Consider the following 25,382-nt stretch of genomic DNA (forward strand, 5'->3'; position numbering starts at 1 on the left):
GAGAGACGTTAGAAAAAAAAACTAAAAATACAAGTTACGTTGCTAAGCAAATGATAGTAAAATTTGCTAAATTTTAAGAATTGAATCAGTGTCGCCGGTAAGTGTGGAAAAAAGGAAACGACGAAAATATAAAAGTTTGTAATAAACAATGAACTTACACCATTTGTGCCATCTCTGGTAGAGCTGCTATGTGGTATCCATTTATTGGGAAGAATTAAAATATCGTCGAACTGCTGCTAAACAACTTTCGACCATTTAACCATAGAATCAAAGCATGTCAGCAATATCTTTAATGACTAACTGATCATTTCTTAAAGACTTTGATTCGGCTTAGATCCTATTCGGTCATAAAAATTTCACAAACTGCACTGATTTCACTGTGAATTTTGACATTTTGAATAACTGTGAAATCAAAACAACTTGATTATTTCATAACCCGTGTGTTACTGCTCGCTCATTGGTCAACTTAAGGGAATTTTAGTTTTGAAACTAAAGATATTTGGAAAAAAATAACTGCACATTACCAGACTTACTATTGCTAGTATTTCCGTCTATTTACTAAACAGTCTGTATAACTTTGTGGATAGTTTTTCTTGAGGGTTTGGTATGAAAAGTAGTTTATTTAGCATGATGAGTTTGTCTTTTATTTCTAGATTCTTTGGGTTCTATAATGAAAAAATGAACAATGCTTTCTCGTGGAAGTTAAAATAACGAGCCTTTTGGGTATGGCCGATTACCAATTTTGATGACCAATTTTTCTATTAATTTTTAATGCATAGGCACCTTCTAGGCATCTTTAAGTAATTTATTATTGTCTACATAAATTATAGTTTGATGTACCTACACCTGTAAATACTGTAGAGTCATCCTCAGATAAATAAAATTCGTTCGGTTATAAATTCATTAGATTCCCAGATCCCTTAGAATTTGAAATTACACATATTCGTACATTTATTATTGTTATACAGGTGTGTTATTTGACAACTAATAATAGTATCACTACCTTTGCCACTTTTCTGTTAGTTTAACATTACAGTATTTATAAACATTTGTTGGCTCCTTGTCAACTAATTTTGTACAAAACTGTTTGAAGTTTTTGGCAAAAACGCTAAAAATTGATTAATTTTAATGGAGTGTATAGCTTTTTCTAACATTTTCACTTATTCATTAATGTGGTGTTAAAACTGCTTAAAAAAATAGCCGTAATTTACTTAAGCCACTATCGCGGATCAAGAGGATCGCAAATTTCCTTGATTTTATTTATGTTAAAGCTGTTTAACTAATCTAGTTATTTATAGTCAAGATGTTAAATCTTCTGGAACGTCAATCTGAATCAATTTATTTCTTCAAAACCTCTGTTCCCCAGTTGATTTAAAATACACCTAGTTCAAATACCCCTAACAATGAACTTTCAAAGGAATGCGTCCACGGAAAAGCATAAAAATAAACATTTTTTTCCACCAGAGAAGCGCGCAGTGGTCCTGCGAATTCGTCATAATTACGTAAGTTCTTCTTTGAGTTTTCTAATTACTAAGTATCAATAATAATTGGTACTAATTATTAATTAGTTAATGGTGATCACCAAAGCTTTTGTTGGTTGCCGATGTAACTATCCACTATCCAATCTCTATTCGTGAATCAGTCAAGGTCTATGCTGGTGTTTTGCCCCTCGCCCCGACACCCCCGCCAGCTGTAGTAGTCACACGCTACGCAATGGTAGAAAATATTTGTGTTTATATGACGTTGTTCAATTTGCACAATTCTATGTAAAAACTAAAAAGTAAAATCTATTTTAATACTCGAAATGTTGTGATATTAATGAAAAGAATCTAAATCTACTGTGTATTTTTATCAACGACAACTGACGTTTAGGTTAGGTGAGTTAATCCACAAAGAGTTCTGATGAAGGTTGATTGTTGATGTTAATTAGGAAGCGATCTAGTGATCGTCGTGTTTTTGCTAATTTTTGCTGTTGAATACGTTTGGGAGTTTTGGCTTTTGCATGATTGTTGAAACGCATCACTGAAAATGAAAAAGTTAATTAACTTGTGGACTTTTTACATTAATATTGTCATTGTTCCACCTCTTTTTTAACGATTACTCTTTATTTTTTTAATATTGTACTTTTGGGATTATTTTATCTGTGATAAATTAGGCTCATTTGTACTAATTTTTTGCATTTAAATTAAGTAAATGGATGTTTTCGGTTTTAATTTTTTTGCATTCCGAAGAGTATCCTGTCATGGGTTTTTAATGATCGCTATTTTTAGTTGGAACGTTTACATCTGTGCTAGCTACTGTATGTCACTTTGTTGATAAAAATTACAAAATGGATTGATCTTGAACTCTGTCAAATTACAATATTTCAATCTTTTTTTACAAATTTTATTTTTAGGATAATCCTTTTTTTTGTTTTGTTAGAATTATATAATTCTGTAAATTGGAATATGTATACCTTCTACAGAAATAAAATTTGGGAAAGTTACAATTTTCGACTTGTCTATTAATAGTGCCAAACCTTGAAACTATAGCTTAAAAAAGACATATGTATTTAGAATATGTTTTTTAGTAAAATCTGTACTTTCAACAATTTAATCGCTATAACAATATGTATAATATTAAGAGGATACGATTTTAATTTGCTTATCAAGTGTGCCAAAGCACAAAATGCAAAGGAGAAGAGACACATTTTAGTAAGTTTGTAAATGTTATGAAAATCCAAAGCCACGGAAAAGCGAGGTCTACGGAAAAAGTGAGGTCCACCGATTTCCGAGGGCCACTTTGTTTTTTAGAAAAATCTGAAATTTGTGCAATTTTTTCATTTTAGAATGAACTTTAAAGAAAGACTATGAGACCAATTCGTAGGCAAATGTACATACATAAAATAGCCCCTTTATCCACTAAACGCTTCATAAAGATATGTAATTATAACCCAAAAGCAATAAAATTTGAGGAAGTTGCTGCTTTCGTCTTGCTTATTGACTGTGCAAAATAACACAATTATCACAAATCAAAACCACACGTTGTAAAAACAAAGTGATAAATATAACCGGTAACACATTTCTTTCTTTACGAGCCCATTTTTACATCTATTTTAATAGCTGGTAGTTGCGGTAAAAACAAAGATTTAATAGAAATCATAGACATTTAATGAGAAGAGAACTTGCCAAAACTTTTAGTAGCGTCTCTTATTTGAAATAATTAGATTTTTATGTAAATTACGATTCACATGAGGTAAGGTCATCCAGATTCGGACACTGGCAAGAAGCAAGAAGTCGACCTTTGTCTAAATTGGTTGCACGTGGGCTAATCTTCCAATAGACAATCAAAACTTTGTCAAATTGGTTTTTCCACTTGACAGTGGGTTTTTGTAACGAGAATAACTTTTTTATTTGCGATTTTGATGAAATTTAATAAAATCGTACCAAAATAAAATTCAATATTTTGAACTTTTTGAAACGGTCCTTCCTTTATCTACGTCATAATAATGACGTAGCTTTGTGATGATTAATATTCAGATATTCATTATCATGATCTCATAAGCGCGTCACAATTCTCACAATGCAAATGAATTAGAAAAGTGAAATATTTCTCTGATTCAACAGTACTTTGTTCATGAGTATCATTCTTGTGCGGCAAACAAATACGAAAAGTGTTTTTTCTTGTTTCTGGACTATGTCTTATAAATTATAATAAATAATTACCTACAGTGTTAAAAAAGGTCAGTTTCTGTCGAGGTTTCTGTGGTCTGTATAAACATGTTAATTTTTTCTTTATATGGGAGCAAGGGTTTAATCTGCATGCCACATTGCAATATCATAATAACCTGCCATTTATGGACAGAAACCGAATGTGAAAGTGAATCCGGAGTAGTGGTATTTTGGTCAAATTTAAGGTCGTTGCATTTACTGTAGTTACTCGAAATTAGTTTTTAACTCATTGCAGATTATCCACTAATCGTACAAAAATATTTGTGTAACGACGGATTAAATCAAGGATAAACATTTGCATTGTTTATTTCAACTCAAACTAGGTAATGCAGTTTATGGTTTTGTTTTCAGATAAGAAGATCTGTGAAAACTCCGTCGCAAAACCATAACCCCTTGAAAAAATACCAAAGAAAATCGTTATAACCTCATAACTTTAAAAAATGAGTTTCTACCCTCCGCCTATCCCATATCAACAATATAACAACGCCTATCCAGTCATACATTACCAGCAACCACCTGGTGCAGCTAATGGATATGGGTGGCATGGAAATGGTTATGGATGGCAGCTAGATCCGTCCGCTTGGAGAACTCCTCCATTGTACCCAAGCTTAGATGAACCCGCGGTTGCTGTCGAAGAGCCTGCTATAGAAGCACAGAAGGTCGACCAAGTCAATGCTTGGGTGAGTTGTTATATTTGAATGTTCTTGCATCGGTGCGGCCCTGAAAATGAATGATTTGTGCTTCTCACGCTTTTATTTTGGTGATTGTTGCGTAATAATCATTTCTCGTTTTTAATGCGTGCGATTTAGGACGGACCCATCGTCTCGGTACGTTTGTGAATTTATGGAATTCGACTATAAGGAAGGAAAATGCCGTGGTACTGTACAATATTATAGCATTTGAAGGTCGTCTTTGAGGCTCTTGGGTTGAATTAATATGCAATCTTGATTTTCCAAATTCCCGGAATGACCATTTTATGATTTTAGTTTTGACATGCAACAAAATGTCTGAATACTGACATGTAGTATTCCGCATAGCTAAATTCTAGTAAAACAATGAAGTATGAGTGTATCATGCCGCTATTATTGCAATAGACCTTCAGTATGTACGTACGATTCGTGTAATCCTTACTGTGCAAGTCCGTGTGATCCTTGTCAATATACTTGTGATCCCTGTCCCTCAAGAAAACCGCTAACATACAAAATCTCCTCATTTCCATTAACAAGCGTCGGTTCTATACCAGACAAAAAAGTGAAGAAAGGATCAGTGGGATTTGCTTTACATACTGTCCGATCAAAAAAAGGAAAATCCGGCGCTTCTCTAAAAAAGCCTTCTAAACCAACGGAGAATACCTCTCATGTTGGTGTATCTAGAGTTCGTTCTAGAGCTTCGGCTGCCGCCTCCCGAGGACCAAATAATAGTAATTCTGGGGGTGGTAATAGGGGTCCAATTGGTGGGACTTCCGGAGGCGGTAATGGAGGACCGAGTGGTAACCGTGGTGGCGCTTTTGGAGGTAACTCCGGCGGAGCTTCTGGAGCGCAAGGTAGTAACTCCGGCGGTGCTTTTGGAGGGCAAGGTGGTAACGCCGGCGGTGCTTTTGGAGGGCAAGGCGGTAATGTCGGTGGTGCTTTTGGAGGACAAGGTGGTAACGCCGGCGGTGTTCAGGGAGCATCGGCGGGAGGCCCCCCTGGTTCTTTTAGAGGCAACTCCGGAGGGGCTTATGGACCAGGAGGATTTGGAAACGGATTTGGAGGTTCCAATCCGGGATTGGGAGGATTTGATGCTGCAGCTAGCGGATTTGGGGGAGTTGGGAGAATGGCAGGAGGATTCGGAAGTCCTAGAGGAAGCTATGGCCGATCAGGCAGTTTCACACTAAATAGGAACAGTTTCCGCGGTAGCGGTTCAAGTCCCAGGAGCATTCTGAGTGGGAGCTTAGCACCATGTGCTCCTGGATACGCAGAAGCGGTGTCAGCTTTTACTGCCATGAATACCATGAATCCAATGAATCCAATGAATCCAATGAATCCAATGAGTCCTTTTAATCCTGTGACTCCCATACAGCCAATGAATTGCATCAACACTTATTCAATGCCAGCGTGTTTTAACCAGTACAGTTCCAATAGCTGTTACGGAGTCAACTCTTATCAGACTTATGCAAAATGCACACCCCGAAAGACGCCAATGCAATGCACGGGGTATTCAATATGCAACAATTTTCCACCGACAGGATGTGGAGGAGGATGCACGCCATATAACCCTCTAAATTACCGAAGAGATTTCACTAATATGACTCCTATGTTTGACAGACAAAATGTGTGCCGATTCGAGAACACTTGTGGAGCTAGATCTAACAGAACTTTCAATGTTATTCCAAATTTGAACTCCCCTAACATACGATGTACTCGTATGAATTACGGTGTAAGAAATCCAACAAGTAGAGTGTGCGGTACCTGTGGTAGCATATTGTCTTCTGATAATGGTTATAGAACACCTTTTTCTTATCAATCTCAGAAAGTTAACATGGACTATTTAACGTGCTCGCGGACTCCAAGAATGTGACGAAATTGTCGTACGTAGTTGTGCATGATACTACTCTTTAAATATAAGTTTAGACTTTTGACTATTGGCGTTTTATTACTAAGCCGAGCACTAGCCGTCACATTTATGACATTTTAAGATGAACCTCTCTTATTGTCCATCAAATTTATGTCATTTTAAATTTTCAATAGAGCAAAAAACATGTTACTTTTCTACACAGATCCATGACTAAGACGAAAATTACTCTTCTTATATCATCTACTGAGAAGCTGGTTATTCATGTAGATCCTAAGAAAAAAGCACTAGAAGATTGTTTTTGTCCAGCTTCCGACTCTCAGATACCTGCGTCGGATAACGCAGGTTCAACAAGCAGTCAGTCTAATGAAAACGAAGATTTTACTAAGGAAGCCGCTCAAGCGTTGGAATCTGTTCGCCAATCTTCTGAAAATGTCACTGACGACGTAGTAGAGCCTCTGTGCACAAAAGTGGACGTCTCTATGGACCAGAAAAATACCATAAGAAGGATGAAATACTGGCGGCCGATGAATGCCCAGTTGACTGAAAACAAAGAGAAGATTGATAAAAACGAGAAACCGAATAATGAAAATGAAGCCACAGGACAACCACAAATTGTAGACGAGACGTTTCGGAAAAAAGCAGCTGCTGTAATGCAGACAGTTAGTGGCAGAAAGCAAAGATTTGATAGACTTCTTAGAGATTTAAGTACGTTGCAAGTTGGACCTACAGCCACCATGAAAGGAAAACCCACTTCTACATCTTCGCGGCCAACTCAAAAAGTTGCTTGAATGGGTTATTATAATGCGTGTTTCATTGAAGGTTTTGCAGAGGAAAAAAGCGAATGCTGTTCTTACTTCTAGACGTAAAGGGTCTGAAATTGCAACTGGTTTATACACCTACACGTTCAGATCTAAGACAGATGGGCTATCGTTTAATCCACGTAAACTTTACAAAGTGAGTTTTGTTGTGATCATCGTGGAAATACAAAAATTTTTTGTTCAAAATTAGCTTCCTTTCTGGGCCATTATCTTGTTGAAACTCAATTTAAACGTTACGAGAGGGTGATTTCTCGCCGTGACATTTTAATAAACGGCCTCTTTGGACAAAATCAATATTTTCTGGCGCCCCATGTCTTGAGACAATTTGTTGTATGCTTGCCAGAAGAATTTCTGTTTTTGAATTAGTACGTTGTGTGCATTTATGCGGTATCCATCGAAAAGAGTGAACAAAACTTTTAATGTGAGTTTTAAACAATTTGATTGATTTAAAGCACTTTAGACTGATTAAAAGTAAAATGTTCGGTGTCCTGCGCTTTGTTTCATAATATTTCCGTAAGAAAATTGGAAGGCGAGTTTTACATGCATCAGTTTTCTTGTTACATCTGTGCTGTGTTATTTTATCACAACAATACAAAAAGACTTCTAATCTTCTAAACCGGAAGCAAATTAATTTGTCCGGAAACCACGAAAAGTGCAGATATCGAACCTTTTTGATAATATACAAAGTCGATTTTGAAAATATTGACACATTGCATCATTATTTAGGGTAGTGCTCTAATTTACTAGAACTTTAAAGGTCAATCTTCCACCACTTGTTGCATCCGAGCACTGCTGATATTCCCAAAATGTGTAACGGAACTGAAAATGCCACCTGAAATTAAGTTCCATTTGTGTATTAATTCAGCAATCTACTTCTGAACACTAGTAATTAAGCTCGCAATAATATTTCCCGATAAGCTGATAATCTCCATGTCTTCCGCCGTGTGCTGACGGTTGGAGGAAAAAGTTTCAGTTTTATGCTAACGTCCTCGCTGTGAACATCGCAGCATGAGTGCGAATAATACAGTTTATCGCAGTGAAGTCACAGTTGAAATATCAGAGCAGTGCGTGAAGAAGAAAAAAATTTCGCAAATAGCCGCGTCTAAGTTTACCAAACACAGTGTAGCTCCGGTGGATTATAAAGCCGCTTATAACAAAAATGTCTATCCGAGGTCAGTTTTTAATGAAATGACTGCTGACAATGAAATTGCGATAATTAAGCAACCATTATCACGATTACAACAGAAAAGCGATGAAATTATTACGGGTTTTAGCAAACCGCTGCAGTACGTCTGCTTGGAAAAACCTTTTGAAATTCAATCAGATGCTAACGGTGTAAATGGGAATGTGGAAACTCAAAGTTTTAAGAATTTTCAGGATTTGACAGTAGTGGATAAGGGTCCCGGTTTTTGTAATCTAAAGGGAAAGAAACTATACAAGGTATTTTTTGCGACGTGACGATATAAGTTTTTCAGGAAATTTTAATATTGTACAGTGCCTTGGCTTTCCTCTTCATCTCATATTTGTGTTAAACTAACTCTTTTTCTTTAGTATGGTGAAAAAGCTTCTGGATTCGTGACAAAGTCAGGCGCACAAGACTTTTACGAACTCCGCGATGAGTGTCTTGCCAATGGAACTCTTTTTGAGGATCCTGAATTTCAGGCTAATGATGCCTCGTTGTTTTACAGTCAAAGACCAGATCGACGATACGTTTGGAAAAGACCGGGGGTAAAAACATAAATTTCTCTTTCTAGATCTTATAGATGTTGTTATAGGAAATTGCCGATAATCCCCAATTGTTTGTGGAGGGTTTCTCAAGATTTGACGTACAACAAGGCGAACTCGGCGACTGTTGGTTATTAGCAGCTGTAGCGAATTTAACACTATACCGACGCCTCTTTTTCCAAATCGTTCCAGACGACCAAAGTTTTGATGACAACTATGCAGGGATCTTTCATTTTAGGTAAGAATCAGTTTTGGTTGTACACGCTTCAATTTTTTTGCAGATTTTGGCAGTACGGGAAATGGGTTGATGTTGTTATTGACGATCGCCTTCCTACCTACAATGGACAGCTGATATTCTTACATTCAACTGAAGAAAACGAATTTTGGAGTGCCTTACTGGAGAAAGCTTACGCAAAGTAAAACAATTCGTTATGTAGTTCTTTTACTATTTGGTTCTTCTTCAGATTGCATGGCTCTTATGAAGCGTTGAAAGGAGGTTCCACTTGCGAAGCTATGGAAGATATGACCGGAGGTGTTACTGAAATGTACGAGTTGGACTCATCTCCGCCAAATTTGTTCAAAATCATTTTGAAGGCTTATGAAAGGTGGTCTCTCATGGCTGTCTCCATAGAGGTATGTCGGATTATCAAAGTTTATACAAGGAAAAGATAACAAACAATAAAACTGCAATCTGACCATAAAAATTTTGAAACGTTACAATTACTGAGACAAGAAAAATGAGGTATTTGATTACTTTGATGTCATAAACTATTATTGTGCTGTTGTGTAATGACCCAATAGCACAATTTACAAAGGGAATCGGTAAAATAATTTTTCAGATGTTATGATGAGTTATCTATTAATTAATAACTAATAAGCAAAACTAATCAATTTGTTAAAGTACAGTTAACTTGTTAAATTAAGAGGTCAGGGAGACAGTACATTCATCTTACCTATTATCACTAATAAAAGATAGTAAGTACGTAATTTAATAATTTCTCCGTAAACGCAGAGCGCGAAATTCTGGTCAATCCCTGGTTATAAAAACTCCTACATTCATCATTTCCTTCTCCTTTTCAGAATGATCCCAATGTTCCTGAGGTACTGTTTTTAATTTAAATACGATTTTCGTCGATTTTCGTACGTACACAGTAGAAAATTTAGAAACCACTTAAAAAGAGCAGTGTTTTGAAAACGTTTAAACAAAAATAGCTACAAGACAAGTACACCACATGTTGGGTAATCCGTTTAAATTAAACGCTTACGTAATTATTAACATATTGTATTCTTAAACACTCTGGAAACAGAGCGTGAATATTTTCAAAAAACTATCTCTATCGGGCTTTGCCAAAAAATTTAATCTACATTTTCTTTAATTTTTCCAGCCGGATCCTAACGTTCTGGAAGCTCAAACTTCGGAAGGCCTAGTCCGCGGCCATGCTTACAGCATAACAAAAGTGCAGTACGTCGATATTTCAACCCCAAATGTGAATGGGAAAATACCCTTACTGAGATTAAGAAATCCGTGGGGTAACTCCGCGGAATGGAACGGTCCTTGGAGCGATCAGTAAGTCTTCAAACCACTCTTACCATCACTAATTTTCTTTTTAGTTCTCCCGAGTGGCAGTTTATATCACAAGACCAGAAAGACGAACTTGGATTGAATTTCGACGCCGATGGAGAATTCTGGATGTCGTACAAAGACTTCCAGAGGTATTTTGAACGCCTGGAGATTTGTAACTTGAATCCTGACTCTCTGACGGAAGATGAACTAACACCTGATCGTAACAAGAAGTGGGTGATGTCGGTGTTTGAAGGCGAATGGGTCCGAGGGGTTACTGCTGGAGGGTGTCGCAACTTCTTAAGTAATTGCGCGATGGAAATTAAGCCACTTTTACTAACTTCCGGTTTTTAGATACTTTTGCACACAATCCTCAATACCGTATAACTCTGGAAGAAGTGGATGAAGGGGACGATGACGATAAGTGCACTCTAATTGTTGGGCTCATGCAGAAAAACCGCAGGTTACTGCGAAGAACTCACGGAGTGGATCTTCTTACCATAGGATTTGCGATCTATTACGTAAGTACAAATTTACTTGAGACGATGTTAATAAACGAGTAAATATTTTCAGCTTCCGTATCCTGACCGAGTTCCGAAACCGCTCGACACTAACTTTTTTAAATACAACACTTCCGTCGCTAGATCACCAAGCTTCATCAATTTGCGTGAAGTGAGCTGTCGCTTCAAATTGCCTAAAGGCACCTACTGCATTGTGCCTTCCACTTTTGATCCAAACGAAGAGGGAGAATTCCTGCTGCGCGTCTTTTCCGAACATCAGAATAACATGGTGTATGATGGTTCTTGTACCGATACTTTACCTAGCTCGATTCGCGACAATAATGAGGTTGACGACGAGGAAACTGAACGTCCTCGTGCACCTTACAGTAATCCTTATCCCAGTGCTCCTTCAAATCCGTACAATCCACCTAATCCCCCGTACAATCCACCTAATCCCTTCCCGAATCAGCCGTATTCGAATCCTTATCCGAATAATCCATATCCGAATAATCCTTATCCTAATAATCCATATCCTAATAATCGTTATCCTAATAGTCCTCCTTACGCACAGAGTGGATACGGGCAGTATCCATTTCCTCAGGCTCCACAAGATCCTCAATCCGGTTATCCACAATATCCTCAATATCCGCCTCCAAATCCACCGCCTCGCAATCCTAGGAATAGCGATCCTATCACGAATTTCTTCAATAAGTTGTTCCGATAAATACTATTTTCAGTCACTTACAGGTGTTCCAGCTGTAACAGTTTTTTGAAGTTCTAAGCAAAAAACCAAATCTAAACTTCTCAATTTTTAGTAGAGCTTGTATTAAAGACAAGGTGGTTACCATTGCACACAACTAGTTTAGCTGAGGGAATAAAATAATTTTGTCTTAATCTAACAATCATGCTATAATATTTACTAAAGTAAAAGTTAAGGTAGAAAGTAGAATTGTTGTTCAAAGGTTGTTTTTAATGATATTAGAGAACGAAGGTGCTAATCAGAGTAACTCATTTTAACTAATATTGATAGTTGTTTTATCTATTGTTTTTGTACTCTACATCTTTCTTGATGAATTGAATCTCTTTTTATTAGTTCAAGACAAGGACACTTGAAGTTTTTGTTACTACCACACCTTATGTAACTTAGGGTGTTATAGTAACAAAAACTTTAAGTTTCTATTAAGTAGTGACTTAGTTTAGTCATGCTGATAGCGTGATTACTTAATTTCTAGACTCCGCGTCGATCGCTGTCACTTTTGGCTCACTCTTATTTTTTTTATGGAACGAAATTAGAATTTTGTATGTTATTTTCAGTGTTATTAGTATTTATTTAGCTGTAATCAAATAAATAATATTTATATGGTTTTCAAGAAGCGTCATTTTAACCTGTATAATTTCATGTTAATACCTTGCTACATTCTGTCTGTTTTTAGGGAAAATGACCAACAAATTGGATTAACAGATTCAAGCGAGGTAAGTTACGTCAATCGAACGAATCTGTTTTTACCCATCGCAAAAAAACACGTAACAATAACACCACACTTTTAGCCACTGCCACAATTAACACCGCAGGAAATTAAAGAGAACGAAATAGTTCTTCAGCTGTTTAAACATGTCGCGGGAAGAGACGAAGAAGTCGATTGGAACGAATTAAAAGAGATTTTAGATTATTATACGAAAAAAGGTGATTCAATTTTTCCATCGTTGCTTCGAAAGCACGCTTTCACGACTTTGGGCTTTCTTGCTGTTATTTTCTGGAATGTACTTTTTTACAGTTGCCCGTATCAACTTTGTTTGTTGTGTCCGTTGAGCATGTCTGTGTCTTTGTAAATAGTGAAACTGCTTCTTACACCATGCTTATGTACTATTTTTCGCTGTAGAAGAAGCAGATCTACCGGTGAAGATAACCCCCGTTGAGGCGTCTCCAGAAGGGCAGACACCCGTCGGAAATAATTTATTAACAAGCTTATTAATTCTTCTTTGCGGAACATTCTGCAAAGATACTCCTTTAGCCGACGCCGTTGTCTCTCCAACTCAAGACATCGCTTTAAATCAAGTAATTTGTGGTAGGTGCTTAGCAAATCGCGCTGATTCGTGAACGTTCCACTTTTCAATGTCTTTACATTCTGTTGTGGGTTCGTAGAAACGAAAAATAAGGGATTTTCGAAAGATGTCTGTCGCAGTATGATAGCCATGTTAGATTCCGATCGAACTGGGAAGCTGAACTTTGAGGAGTTTAAAAAGCTTTGGTTGGCTATACGAGTGTGGAAAGTAAAGACATGAAACTGTTAATTTCGTGGTAGTACAATGTTGTTTTTAGAATGTTTTCGTAAAATTTGATAAAAACAAGTCGGGGACGTTGACTGGATTTGAACTGAGAGACGCTCTTTCTTCGGCTGGGTATACTTTGAATAATCGCATTCTGAATGTACTCATGCATAGATACGGAAACAAGAAAGGGGAGATTGAGTTCGACGATTTTATTATGTGTGCTGTTAAACTCAAAATAATGATAGGTCAGTAAAATGGGCATAAATTTTGCCGAGAAATGGGACGTATTTCTAATCAAAATTGTGGTCTCTTTTTAGAATTATTCCAACAAGCAACTTCACCCAATAGTAATAGTGCTGCTTTCACAATGGATGATTGGATCGAAAATACTCTTTATGCTTGAAGCGGTTTTAAAATGTGTTCAAAATATAGAGTTTTATATTTAAATTCGAGATTTCTTACAAAACAGCTTAGCACATTGTATTGTCAAGCACAGTGGAAGAAAAAACTTATGATGGCATTTTTTTGGAAAGTTGCTAATCTGTACTGCCACAAACACTTCTTTGTCAGGTTTTAACAATAGCTTCTTACAAATATTTTTTTCTAATTGAATTATATGAGGAAACAATAAAATACAAGTTTTAAAAATGAATATTCACTTTCGAGATTATCCTAAGCTTACATATTATATTGTTGTTTACATACTATTTTACTACATTTATAACTATGATATTGATGAGATGTAATATTTTAAATACATGTATTGCTATTGTTGAAATGTTAATAAACTCTATGCAGTTTTTTCGTTGCTGTCTTTCGTTTCCTGAATTTCTTTAATCTATCGGTAAATCACACAGTTTGAAATGACTTTTTTACGTTATAAATCAAATTAAATGGATTTGGGTTGATTACCCAATGATCCAAATTACAAGGACTGATAAATAATAATCACAAAAAAAACGCAGGAAAAATTTTAGGAACAATAAACTTTATCTCATGCGGCTGTAATATTATTATCGTGTTATTTATAACGATTAAATTACCTGAACGCAATTTCTAAATTAGCAATAGCAATAATAACATACGGATAAGGAAAAATACCTACGCTGGTTAAACACATGAAAAAAAATTAAGTCAAATTTAACATTTGCCGAATTGAAAACTAGTTATATTTAAAAGGTGGGATTTAAGTTCTAAAATTACGATCACAATTAGGGGAGAACGGGGTAATACCACGCACTTAAGTAAAAATCACCTGCATGAAAAACTTATAATGTCGAAAATAGAAAATCGACATTTCTGACAAACTATAATAATTGTAACTACGTAATAATGTAAAAGTTTTTTAAAAATCTTGGGTACATTTTTATCAAAAAATTTATATTTCGGGAAGTGTATTTCGTGAAATTTCCCCATACAATAATACAATAATATTTTTTTTCTTAAATAATAATACATTAAAAAGCTACGTATTTATTAATGAAGTAATTATAAAATGAAGTACAAAAATTGTACAAAACACTTTTTTTTTAATTAGCGTTGTACTTAACATTCTCTACTCTTGTTTTTTCGATGTCGATCGTTTTGTAATGTTATTGTTAGGTTCTCTTCTGAAAATAAGGGCAACTTCAGAGAAACTAACTGATTTCGACTAACGAACAGCTAGCTATTGGTTCTGGCAATGCTTCTGCTGCAGGTATCTTTAAAGCTTCCATATTTGTGCGTGATATTACTCCATTTGGTGCTTCTATTCCTTCTTCGAACACAATTTGAACACAGTTAATTTACTAACATACCTTTTTGATAATCTGACTCTTGAAACTTAGAACGCATATTAGCAAAACGCATTATTCGACTACCATATCGAAACGGCTTGTTTATTCCATTGGTCTATGCATGAAATATAATTGTCACATGTGTTTCTACATGATAGTATATGCCCAATTTCAAATTTATAAGCGTGAACCGCGAAAAAGATATGCGTGGAATTACCTCACTGCGTGGCATTGTCCCGCTCCCCCCTACATTTGTTGACAACAAGATAAAATTCATAAAAATCTATGTGGAATCAGTACTATTGTCGGAATTTGCTAACTTTGGTTTAACTCCGTCCACATGAATAAAAAGCGATTTGAATTTGAAGAATCAAAGAATGACGGCCAGGCTTGCAAATTTACAAGAGTTTAATAATTAATAGTTCAGATTATCTATTTTAATGCTGGTTTGTCTTCTAATGTGTTCTAGCCCAACTTCTGACAAACAATAACAGAATAGTAAAATGTCGCAAAGTGAATCAGACTTTCATCTTAAACTCTATTGGCCCAGTAGGCATAGTTAAATCAAAGTTACAAAATTCCGATATTTTTAAATTGCAAAAATGCAAATGAAAGGATATCGCTCACCTAGTTGGCTTGTTCAATTGATAAACAACTTAAGTGCTTTAATTTAAATCCATGATAACATATTTAATTATTGGAAAAACCGGCGTTTGTACATGTGTGATCCGAATGATTAAATGCAGATCTTTGTATAAAAAAGTAAAAACGCCATTCAGTAATGATATTGATAAAAGGCCGTTCCGTAATAATGAAAGACATGTTCCACTTGAGTATTTGGTTCCTAATTATTAAAATGCTGGTCCGTTTTGAGATGTACATATAGTTATTTTTGTTGCAAGTACCTACCTAAAATATAGTTTCTTGTCTAATCTTTGCTGTTTATTGCAGATAAATTAAAAAAAAACTTTTTAGGTACGTGTTACAAGCTCCATTTTTTGTTAAAGTACCCAAAAATACAGTCAAACCTCTTACTATCTGGGTTAATTTATTATTTCTCGAAAATATTGTGCGCATTGGATTTTAGTTAAAATGCTATCATAGTAATCATGAGATAATGTAAAACAAGCACAAAAAATAAATCTTTTTCTTTGACATAAAATGCAGAATCCTTAAAAAAATTACCCAAAACGCGAAGAAAATTATGTTAAATTAACTAATGCATAATTAATTCATATCGATGTACCTCTATTAGATTAAATGAAAAAGACTCATTTAGGAAATTAAGTCCGTAAAATATCTATTCTTGAAAGCAAAGGTATACTAAAAAGGTACTTTAGGTACTTACGAAACTTTAAGTGCCAACAAGATAAAGGTATTTTAAAAAATATTGTTTGCGTTGTGATGGAAGAATGACCCAATATTTAAATCAGCAAGTTTACGAAAGAAACAAATCTCAATTTCTCAATTTGTGTCATTCTCTAGATAAAACAAAGAAAACTAAAATATTTTACTAATTTCAAAGTGCTTTTCATATAGATAACGACTCTTTAAATGTCTAAACATCTGAGTTCGTGACTCACATTGCAGCGAATTTTCTTTTTGATCTGCTAACATGTACTGATATCCTTCATATCAAATTATTAGATTAGATAAGTGGTTTTTATAGGGGTGAATTGACGTTGCCCGTTTCAGTGATTTCCTCGGTAGTCGTAAAAATGAACAAGTTTAAAAAGATTTGTACTTTATATCATGTAATTCCTCAAAGTGCTTCCGTTAATAGTGATTTATTAGCGGAGCACGATGAGGTTGATGGTGTAATAAACTATGATGAATTCAACAAAATTTATATGGTAAGAATATCAGTTTTAACTTCAGAAGTCAGTGGTCAATTTTAGTTTGGTGAGGAAAATTCTGGTACCAAGTCTAACGGGCCACCTCAGAATTATAAAGAGTTAGTCAAATATCATTTTCAAAATGGTACTCTGTTCAGCGATCCCACCTTTCGTCCTGAAGAAATAGCTTTACCTAAAGTTGAAGGAAGAGTTATTTGGAAGAGACCTTCTGTCAGTACCTATTAAAGTTTTTCCGATAGCTCTAACGTGCTTTTTAGGAAATTGTACAAAATCCGCTTTTTATTGAGGAAGGAACCACTCGGTTTGATATCAACCAAGGTAAACTTGGCGACTGCTGGTTCTTAGCTTCTGCCGCTAATCTTACAACGAATCAAAAACTATTTTCCATGGTGGTACCACAAGACCAGAGCTTTCAAAGTAATTACACCGGAGTTTTCCACTTTAGGTTTTGGCAATATGGGCGATGGGTTGATGTTGTGGTAGACGATAAATTGCCTACTGTTAACAATCAGTTGGTATTTTTGCACGCATCAAGTCCTCGTGAGTTCTGGCCGGGACTACTAGAGAAAGCTTATGCAAAGTAAGATTTATTATTGCACGTATGTTTAGTAATGGCTCAATTTAAGACTCTATGGTTCTTATAAACATATAGATGGTGGTCAAATTTCTGAGGGTCTTGAAGATTTGTGTGGTGGTCTTTCCGAAACTTACGAGGCAAACCTTCCCTATCTTTTTGGAATTATGAAGTTTTCTTACGAGCGCTTGTCTTTCATGGGTGCTTACATCTTGGTACAATTAATAACTTTAATGACTTTTGTTAAATACATTTTTACAGTCTAAAGAAATAGAAGGTCGAAGATCCGATGGTCTAATCACATCACATGCTTACAGTGTGACGGATATAAAAGAAATTAGCTCCGGGAAAACGTCGTTGCATTTAATAAGATTGCGAAATCCATGGGGAAACCAAGATGAATGGAATGGTAACTGGAGCGACAAGTTAGTGGTGCAATCTTCATAACTGTAACTCTAAAAAACTCATTTTTGCAGTTCTAAGTCTTGGAACACGCTTTCACCAAACTTGGTCTCTCAACTTTTATCTCCCAAACCCGATGGGGAATTTTGGATGGAATTTTCCGATTTTCAGCGATGTTTTACATACGTTGACATTGTTCACCTCAATCCGAGTTCTTTCGCGTATGGAAAAAACAAAAACTGGATTGTCACAATGTTTGAAGGCTGCTGGGATCCTGACAGCTTTTCAGCAGGAGGAGGGTATGAGTATCAAGGTAAACCGACTTCTGGCCACTCGAATTTCCACTCAGGTTATTAATTTTAGAATCATTTGTGAATAATCCGCAGTACCACTTAACAATCCGGGGAAGTACCTTTAATTCCACTTATGCTGTTATAATCGGATTGATGCAAGAAAATAGACGTGCTCGTGGTGAACAGCAAGTACCTCTACAACTTAACATCTTCAGGGTAATTTTAATAATTATAGCTACGTGTTTAATAAATTTTTGTTTATTAGGTTCAGACGAAAGCTGGACAACTTCTTGAACGATCTTTCTTGAAAAAGGAACGTCCAATAATTCCACCACAAGTTTCATCATCGCGTCAGTTGACTGTTCGAATTTCATTGCCGGTTGGGAGGTATTGTATAGTGCCAAGTACCGTCCAGCCTGGACTTTCTGGACGATTTTTGTTGAGGATCTACTCCGAAGTCAATGCAAATGCTGTGTATCTAAATAAAGTTTAAATTATTCGAATTCTTGAAATTTAATTATCTAATTAATTCATTGATTCATTTTATATTTGATTAACATTGAATAAAATAATTTCCAATATTATTTGTGTTGCCTCTTTTATAATATGTCTTTCCCCAATGAGCACGTCTAAAATAGTATGTAACTTCCCAATGTTGATAATTAAAAATTGCCAGAGAAAAATACAATGATTGCAACGCAACATTCGTATCAGTTTATTGCGAAAAAACGAAAATTTTATCTAAAATTTTGGTCGTTTCCATATTTACAATGATAACTATTATCTAAAATTAAGTACAAAAATACATGGTGAACCCGAATAAAGTGCAAAGATTTTGACCACAATATCAGCTCCGCTGTAGATAATGATTTTGCAAAAAAAAATTTCGAAATTTGAATTGGGCAAAACCCGCCGGATTACCCGTTATTCGACGCTTAAGGCGGAAATAGACTTGCGAAAAACTTGCGCGAGTTCTCACGCGAGTTCTTGCTTACGTGTTTACACTGTTTGTGAACAATACTGTAAGTTTCTCGCGCGAGTGAGTTTTGAATTTTGCAATTTCTCACAGACCTTTAATAATTTAGAAAAAATGAGAGAACTCACGCGAAATTTTTCGCTAATCTATTTCCGCCTTTATGGGACTGAATTTAATAACCACTGTTTCCCAAAGACTGCAAAAACAGTTTGAACAAAAAACATTTACGCTCGCTCTTATCGGATGTGTTTTAACTTTCGCTTAACCTTTAAGACGGAAATAGACTTGCGAGAAACTTGCGTGAGTTTTTGCGCGAATTCCTGCTTACATGTTTAGACTGTTTGCGAGAAATACTGTGAGTTTCTAGCGCAAAACTCTGGTGAATTTTGGCTTTTGCAACTTCTCGCAGATCTCTAATTTAGAAAAAATGAGATTAAATATGCTTGTATACACTACAGATACAATCTCACACAACGTATTATATTCGCCTATGACTAAAATTTGTTTAAAATCTATTTCATGCATTTTTTATCTACGCAGTTTAAAAGTAGATACGAACTAAGGGCCAGGGAATATCACCATAATATTCTATATTATCTTTATTCGGGTTCACCCTGTATATTTGGCAACAAAGAATTCTTTTCCAGACACTATTTGCATTTTTAGGTGTATTTTTTACTTTACAAACATTTTTTATATTTGAATATTGATTTGCTTATTGATTTTCGTTCAACTTAGATCGTCGATAGAATAACGATATGGTTCAATTTCATCCGTATCGTTAAAACTGGTGTCTCCTTTGTTTATCTTATCTATTTTATCAATAAGCATTATAAATTTCAAATTCAGTGTCTAAAATAGTCAGATCAAAATGAAAAAATCTCTGCGAACCAACACCCCGTACTACGTGGTTCCAAAACCCAATATTAAAAACAACACTGTTTTATTTGCCGGCGAGGAAGAAGAAGCTTCTGGTGAGACAAACTATGAAGAATTTGCAAAGATATCCATGGTAAAAGTTTATTTACAAAATTAAGGAAAACATATTTAATTCGAGATTTATTGTCTTAGTTCGGTGAAAAACCTTCTGGACTTAACTCCCCTGGAGTCCAGAACTACCAAAAATTGCGAGAGTATCATTTACGGCACAAAACGCTATTTGTTGATGACACGTTTGTCCCGGAAGCTATAACAATGCCTTCAATAAAAAACAAAAGTGCAATTGTATGGAAAAGGCCCAAGGTAGGTTTAATTAACATTTTCAGTTCAAATTGACAGGGAAAACAATTCTTGATTTGACATGTAGCTAATCTTAAAAAGCTGATCTTTTAATCTAATTTTCTCGGTTTTGAAGGTGATGAAATCAAGATAAGATTTCCATGAAAATGTCGTAATCACAAGTACCTGTACTCCTTTAAGCGAATTTCGTGGATTTACCAATAATACATTTTTAGGAAATTACCGCGGATGCTAAATTTATCGTGGACGGAACCACCCGCTTCGACGTCAACCAAGGAAAACTCGGTGACTGCTGGTTTTTGGCCGCTGTTAGCAGCCTCACCAACAACCAAAAACTCTTCTCAATTGTTGTCCCGGAAGACCAAAGTCTTGACGAGAATTACGTCGGCATTTTTCATTTCAGGTAAAATTTCGCAACACCGCCCTCGTACAATTTTTTTTACAGATTTTGGCAATACGGGCGTTGGGTTGATGTTGTGATAGACGACAGATTGCCTACGATTGACAACAAGTTAGTTTTTATTCGGTCAAGAGATTCGAACGAATTTTGGCCGGCTCTGTTAGAAAAAGCCTACGCTAAGTAAGTCGATTTATTTTATACAGAGCAGTGATGATTTTTGTTTGAAGATTTTATGGGTCGTACAAAAATTTAGAGGGTGGACAAATTACTGAAGCACTAGAAGATATGTGTGGAGGTCTTTCCGAAAGTTACACAGCCAATCGTCCGGAACTTTATGAAATTATGACGATGTCGTTTCAACGATCGTCATTTTTAGGATGTTTTATCGCGGTTAGAGAATCGTTCAGTATTGGCAACGTTTTTTATTAAATTCTTTAGGACACGCGAATAGAAGGACAGAGACCTGATGGGCTGTTCACATCACATGCTTACAGTATTACAGAAATTGTAGAAGTACCATTTAACGATTCTAGTCTTCGGCTGGTAAGACTGCGGAATCCATGGGGACATTCTGAGTGGAACGGAGACTGGAGCGACAGGTTCTTTCTCGTCATTCCACTAGTAGAATTTTCCAAACTACTTTTTCAGTTCCCAATCCTGGAATCAGCTCCCAAAAGACCTCAAGGAAGACCTACTGACCAGGAGACAAGATGGGGAATTCTGGATGGAATTTTCGGACTTTCAGCGTTGTTTTTCTTACGTGGACATTGTGCATTTGAATCCGAGCTCTTTTGTGTTTAGCGAAAACAAAAATTGGATCGTTCACATGTACGAAGGTAGTTGGGTCCCTAATGTGACAGCAGGAGGTGGACTTAAATTTCCAAGTAAAATTTTCAGAAAAAAAAATTGACAATACTTTATTTAATTTTAGAAACGTTTCCACATAATCCGCAATATCATGTCACTATAAATAGAAGTAACGCTGATACGCTGTCTCAAGTTGTCATCGGGTTGATGCAAAAACACAGACGGGGCAACGAAGAATTGTCTTTGGAACTTAACATCTATAGAGTAATATTATTGTTAAGACGCTTTAAACTCATGTGAAATTAGGTTGAATCTGACGCAGGCGAACTTCTGGATGGTTCCTTTTTTGCAAGCACAGAGCCCGTTGTTAGTCGACTGGAGAGTGGAATTCGCCAATTAACAGTTCGAGTTGAATTACCTGTGGGAAGATACTGCATAGTCCCGAGTACTTGGCAGCCCAACATTTATGGATGCTTTTTATTGAGAGTATACTCGGAAGTGAATCCGAATATTGTGTAGGTGTCCGTTTAATAAGGTACTTGATTGTAAAATTCTACTTGAAATGTTGCAGTGAAAACGACAATGAAGTTGGATATTCTCCTGATGCTATCATTCTTAATCAGCAAGTAGGTTTCCTCAATGTATAAATAACAGTACTCATTCAATTTTTTTAAGCATAATCTAACTCATGACAACATCAGTCGTTTGTTTACACGTCTTGCTCAAAATGGCGGTAATCTTGGGTGGTACCACGTTAAAAAGGCACTCAATAAACAGTTTGGGACAAAAAGTACGTATCGTACTTATAGAAATGATTTCAAATATGGCGATTTTAGGGGTGTTTTGTTTTGTGAAACCCAAAATCGCGTTCTCAAAGGATACTTGTAAAAATATTGTGGCTTTGTGGGATGCGAATTATTCTGGGCGAATCGAGCAGGTAGAATTTGCGAGATTGATGAATGACATTGCAGCGTTAAAAGTAAGTAGGAAGTTAGAATAACTGTTTTTGCATTATTATTGATAATTTTACGATAAATTAAAAAAGGTGCAAAAAACGTAATTCAACCTGTGGACAACTTTTGTTTTCTTTCCGAGAACTTTTCACATTATTTTGCTTTGTATACATTTTTGTATCTTTTTGATCAGTTAGGCTTTCCTAGATTCTTTAGATTCTACTTCTATAAACACTTTAAATACTACAAATTTGTAATCAAAATGCTTCAAACTCTTTTGAAGAACAACAAAATTTAAATAATTTCAATTTTAATCAAAAGTTTAAAACATACTCCTAATTAAAGAATTTAGAGAATCTAAATTATATCAATCATCTCTAAGGACCTAAAATATTTAATGGATTTGAAAGGTTTTAAGAGACTAAAATCTAAAAGAAATTTAGTGAATTTAAAAAAGTAAAAAATGCAAAGATGTGAAGTATCAACAAAAAGATAAATAATGTAAAGTACGAAAAAGATGAGATTCTTGAAAAACTCAATCCAATTTAATTAATTTTCTGATAAAAATATAAACTTATATTATTATGCAAAAGATACAGCATATGCATTTTTCATAAAATCCAAACTTTAGGTTTTAGCTGTTACAGAATGAAAGCTTTCGTAATGTTGGTTGCATACCTCTCTCTCCAGTTGAGCTTTTTCCACACAACAAAATATCAGTAAACTCTGCAAGGAAATGCCGAAGTGATATGTTTTTTTCTTTCAGTATTTTAATTTTTCAAAACTCGTTAAATAACAGTTTAAAAAAGTAAAGTAAATATTATTCTTTTGCTCATTTGTCTAACAATAATTCGTTTCGGTTTCAGGCAACTTTTCAGAAATTCGACAGAGACCATTCCGGAAAACTCAGCGGCTTCGAACTGCGAAATTTACTTGCGGCGTGTGGATACAAAGTGAATCAGCAAATCTTAACAATCATCATGTTGCGCTATGGTTTTAATGGATCGATAAGTTTTGAAAGTTTTGTTGTTTGTGCTTTTAAGCTGAAAACAATGATAGGTAAGTCATGTTTGTTTTTAACGAACAAACAACGTTCACTTGTAGATGAATTTCATCGGCGAAGTACGATCGAAGCTAGAGATCAAATCAACGTCAACAGGAGAGATTGGCTGCAAACTACTCTTTATTCCTAACGCTTCGAGGGTTTAAATAATTCATTACGCAGGGGTAATACCTGACATATTTATTATTATGTAAAACTTTATTAAATTGTAAGAGCAACCATTTATTTTTTCTTTCGTTCGTCTATACATACATCAAACGTTGGAAATGTTTTAAATTCATGAATCGCACGAATAAAATCACGTATGTTCAGTTTGTCATGTAAAGTATTACCTGAAGATTGCAATCAAAGAGTTGCGAAATGAGTCATCCGACAGGTTAGAGGCCCCAAATGCCCGAAGACATCTGTCCTCTCCTCTATGAATCATGGAATACTACTTTGTATGTAAAATTTGATGAGGTAATCATAAATAAATAGGAAGAGGTAAGTAATTAATGATCACTTTTCGACAAGAAGTAAACTATCCCCGTGTTGCCGTTTAGTCCATTTACGAAGGTACGCTACCCTCGTCTCACACACGCGGTGGTCGCGTGCAGAACTGACATTCACATCAATCTACATTAGGGTTAAAAGCTTTCCTAATGAATTGCACATAGCGTTTTGTCGACGGCCGGCGTCGGGTCGACAGACAGGAATTACCAAAAGTTGGATAGATTCGTAAAACTGACAGAGGATAAATATATTGAGAAATGATTTGAATCACTTCTTGTTTAGGACACCATTAAAGTGGGCGTCTTCATTCTTTTTGGTAACTTAATTGTTTTAAGGTGACACTAATAATTGAACACGTGTTTTCACATTTTTCGCCCGACTGTTCTGTTTCGTTCGAACAACTTAATTTCTAGGCGGAGTACCATTGAAATTGTAATATGTTTAGTTTAACAGAGCGATGACACCATTGTTCACTTCATGTAATAACTACAATCTATTATACTTGATGGTGTGGGGTCTGCCTCTTGGTGACGCAACGGCAAGCCGGTCCTGTAATTTTCCACCTATGGATGACAATTAGGTTCATTACAACACCATCGAACGTATGTTTACATTTAACAACTCTCCAGCGACAATTATTCTTACTGTTTTTTTTAAACATCGACAATTTAATGGTTTCTAATAATATGCAAGCGATTTACGGAGCATTAGTCACAGTTTTTCAAATTTTTACTCGTAGTGAAGAACTGTTGAAATTTTATTGTAATAATTAATAATAATTATAATGAATGGATTATGTTAACTTGCATTAGCAACGTTTAATAAAAAAACTAGGTAATAAATTAACTACAGCCATTCATCGCTAACCTATTACTGTGATTAATTCGATCTTGATGGTATATAATCATTCATGACTACAAGTAAACTTTTAAATATCATGGTATTTACCGGATAACAATTTACTGAATGTACAATAATTGTCATGACAATTCTGCGAACTATTTTTCATGTCGGTTTCTCAACATGAAATAAATTGCTCTCTATTACTAACTGCAGAATTAATTTAAAATAACTGCCTACACTGTACTTGATCAAATGATGACATTTAAAACTAATTAGACATACCTGTAATCATCTGCGTATGTTGTGTTATGAAGGTTCGAGGATACAAGGGCGTTTTTCTAGTTTTTACTTAGACATTGCAGCGCGTAATTACAAACCTGGGGCACTTTCTATACGTTTTCTGTTTTGTTTGGAATAATTGTTTCGTAATGAGTGGATCGTTTTCTTACATGAGGAGTCACATATTCACGTTGGTAAAACTAGTAAATTAAAAAAAATATATGAAGACGTTAGTTGTTTTTTCGTATGCTCACTGTCTCGTCCTGTCATGTGCGGTTGTTGAGTTTCT

General features: G+C 35.4%; 4 protein-coding genes across 7 annotated transcripts; all 4 read left to right on the top strand.

The window, feature by feature from the left end:
• Nucleotides 1-1,648: 1,648 nt before the first annotated feature.
• On the top strand, nucleotides 1,649-13,942 carry LOC148179523 (calpain-B-like). Of its 4 annotated transcripts, XM_088050778.1 has the most exons (17): nucleotides 1,649-1,877; nucleotides 4,062-4,390; nucleotides 4,520-4,537; nucleotides 8,636-8,812; nucleotides 8,860-9,047; nucleotides 9,091-9,225; nucleotides 9,274-9,442; nucleotides 10,195-10,376; nucleotides 10,421-10,674; nucleotides 10,725-10,891; nucleotides 10,944-11,161; nucleotides 12,304-12,343; nucleotides 12,419-12,554; nucleotides 12,751-12,936; nucleotides 13,014-13,141; nucleotides 13,191-13,386; nucleotides 13,459-13,942. In XM_088050778.1, exons 2-17 carry the CDS (start codon nucleotides 4,151-4,153, stop codon nucleotides 13,542-13,544), a joined length of 2,520 nt encoding a protein of 839 aa, XP_087906904.1. In that variant the 5' UTR covers nucleotides 1,649-1,877; nucleotides 4,062-4,150; the 3' UTR covers nucleotides 13,545-13,942. The 4 variants fall into 4 exon arrangements, with proteins under 4 accessions (XP_087906904.1, XP_087906906.1, XP_087906903.1 ...); XM_088050780.1 differs by lacking the exon at nucleotides 4,520-4,537; XM_088050777.1 differs by lacking the exons at nucleotides 1,649-1,877; nucleotides 4,062-4,390; nucleotides 4,520-4,537 and adding an exon at nucleotides 8,059-8,524.
• LOC148179524 (uncharacterized) lies at nucleotides 4,544-6,269 on the top strand. Its single transcript, XM_088050782.1, has one exon. The coding sequence runs from the start codon at nucleotides 4,773-4,775 to the stop codon at nucleotides 6,267-6,269; it is 1,497 nt and encodes a 498-aa protein (XP_087906908.1). The 5' UTR covers nucleotides 4,544-4,772.
• A 2,584-nt stretch (nucleotides 13,943-16,526) lies between the features above and the next one.
• On the top strand, nucleotides 16,527-18,622 carry LOC148179525 (calpain-8-like). The gene is made up of 8 exons (XM_088030286.1): nucleotides 16,527-16,769; nucleotides 16,815-16,982; nucleotides 17,030-17,352; nucleotides 17,399-17,561; nucleotides 17,608-17,771; nucleotides 17,823-18,061; nucleotides 18,112-18,257; nucleotides 18,307-18,622. The coding sequence occupies exons 1-8, from the start codon at nucleotides 16,635-16,637 to the stop codon at nucleotides 18,532-18,534; spliced, it is 1,566 nt and encodes a 521-aa protein (XP_087886412.1). The 5' UTR covers nucleotides 16,527-16,634; the 3' UTR covers nucleotides 18,535-18,622.
• A 1,255-nt stretch (nucleotides 18,623-19,877) lies between these two features.
• LOC148179526 (calpain-B-like) lies at nucleotides 19,878-23,698 on the top strand. Its single transcript, XM_088029643.1, has 14 exons — nucleotides 19,878-20,029; nucleotides 20,089-20,259; nucleotides 20,472-20,659; nucleotides 20,702-20,836; nucleotides 20,884-21,046; nucleotides 21,095-21,255; nucleotides 21,305-21,540; nucleotides 21,588-21,727; nucleotides 21,770-21,978; nucleotides 22,035-22,089; nucleotides 22,139-22,253; nucleotides 22,300-22,442; nucleotides 23,283-23,475; nucleotides 23,521-23,698. The coding sequence occupies exons 1-14, from the start codon at nucleotides 19,889-19,891 to the stop codon at nucleotides 23,607-23,609; spliced, it is 2,139 nt and encodes a 712-aa protein (XP_087885769.1). The 5' UTR covers nucleotides 19,878-19,888; the 3' UTR covers nucleotides 23,610-23,698.
• The last annotated feature ends 1,684 nt before the right edge of the window (nucleotides 23,699-25,382 follow it).

This window comes from Gnatocerus cornutus, chromosome 2 (assembly GCF_029298725.1).
Source record: "Gnatocerus cornutus isolate USDA-ARS CGAHR chromosome 2, icGnaCorn1.1, whole genome shotgun sequence".
NCBI classification, from domain to species: Eukaryota; Metazoa; Arthropoda; class Insecta; order Coleoptera; family Tenebrionidae; genus Gnatocerus; species Gnatocerus cornutus.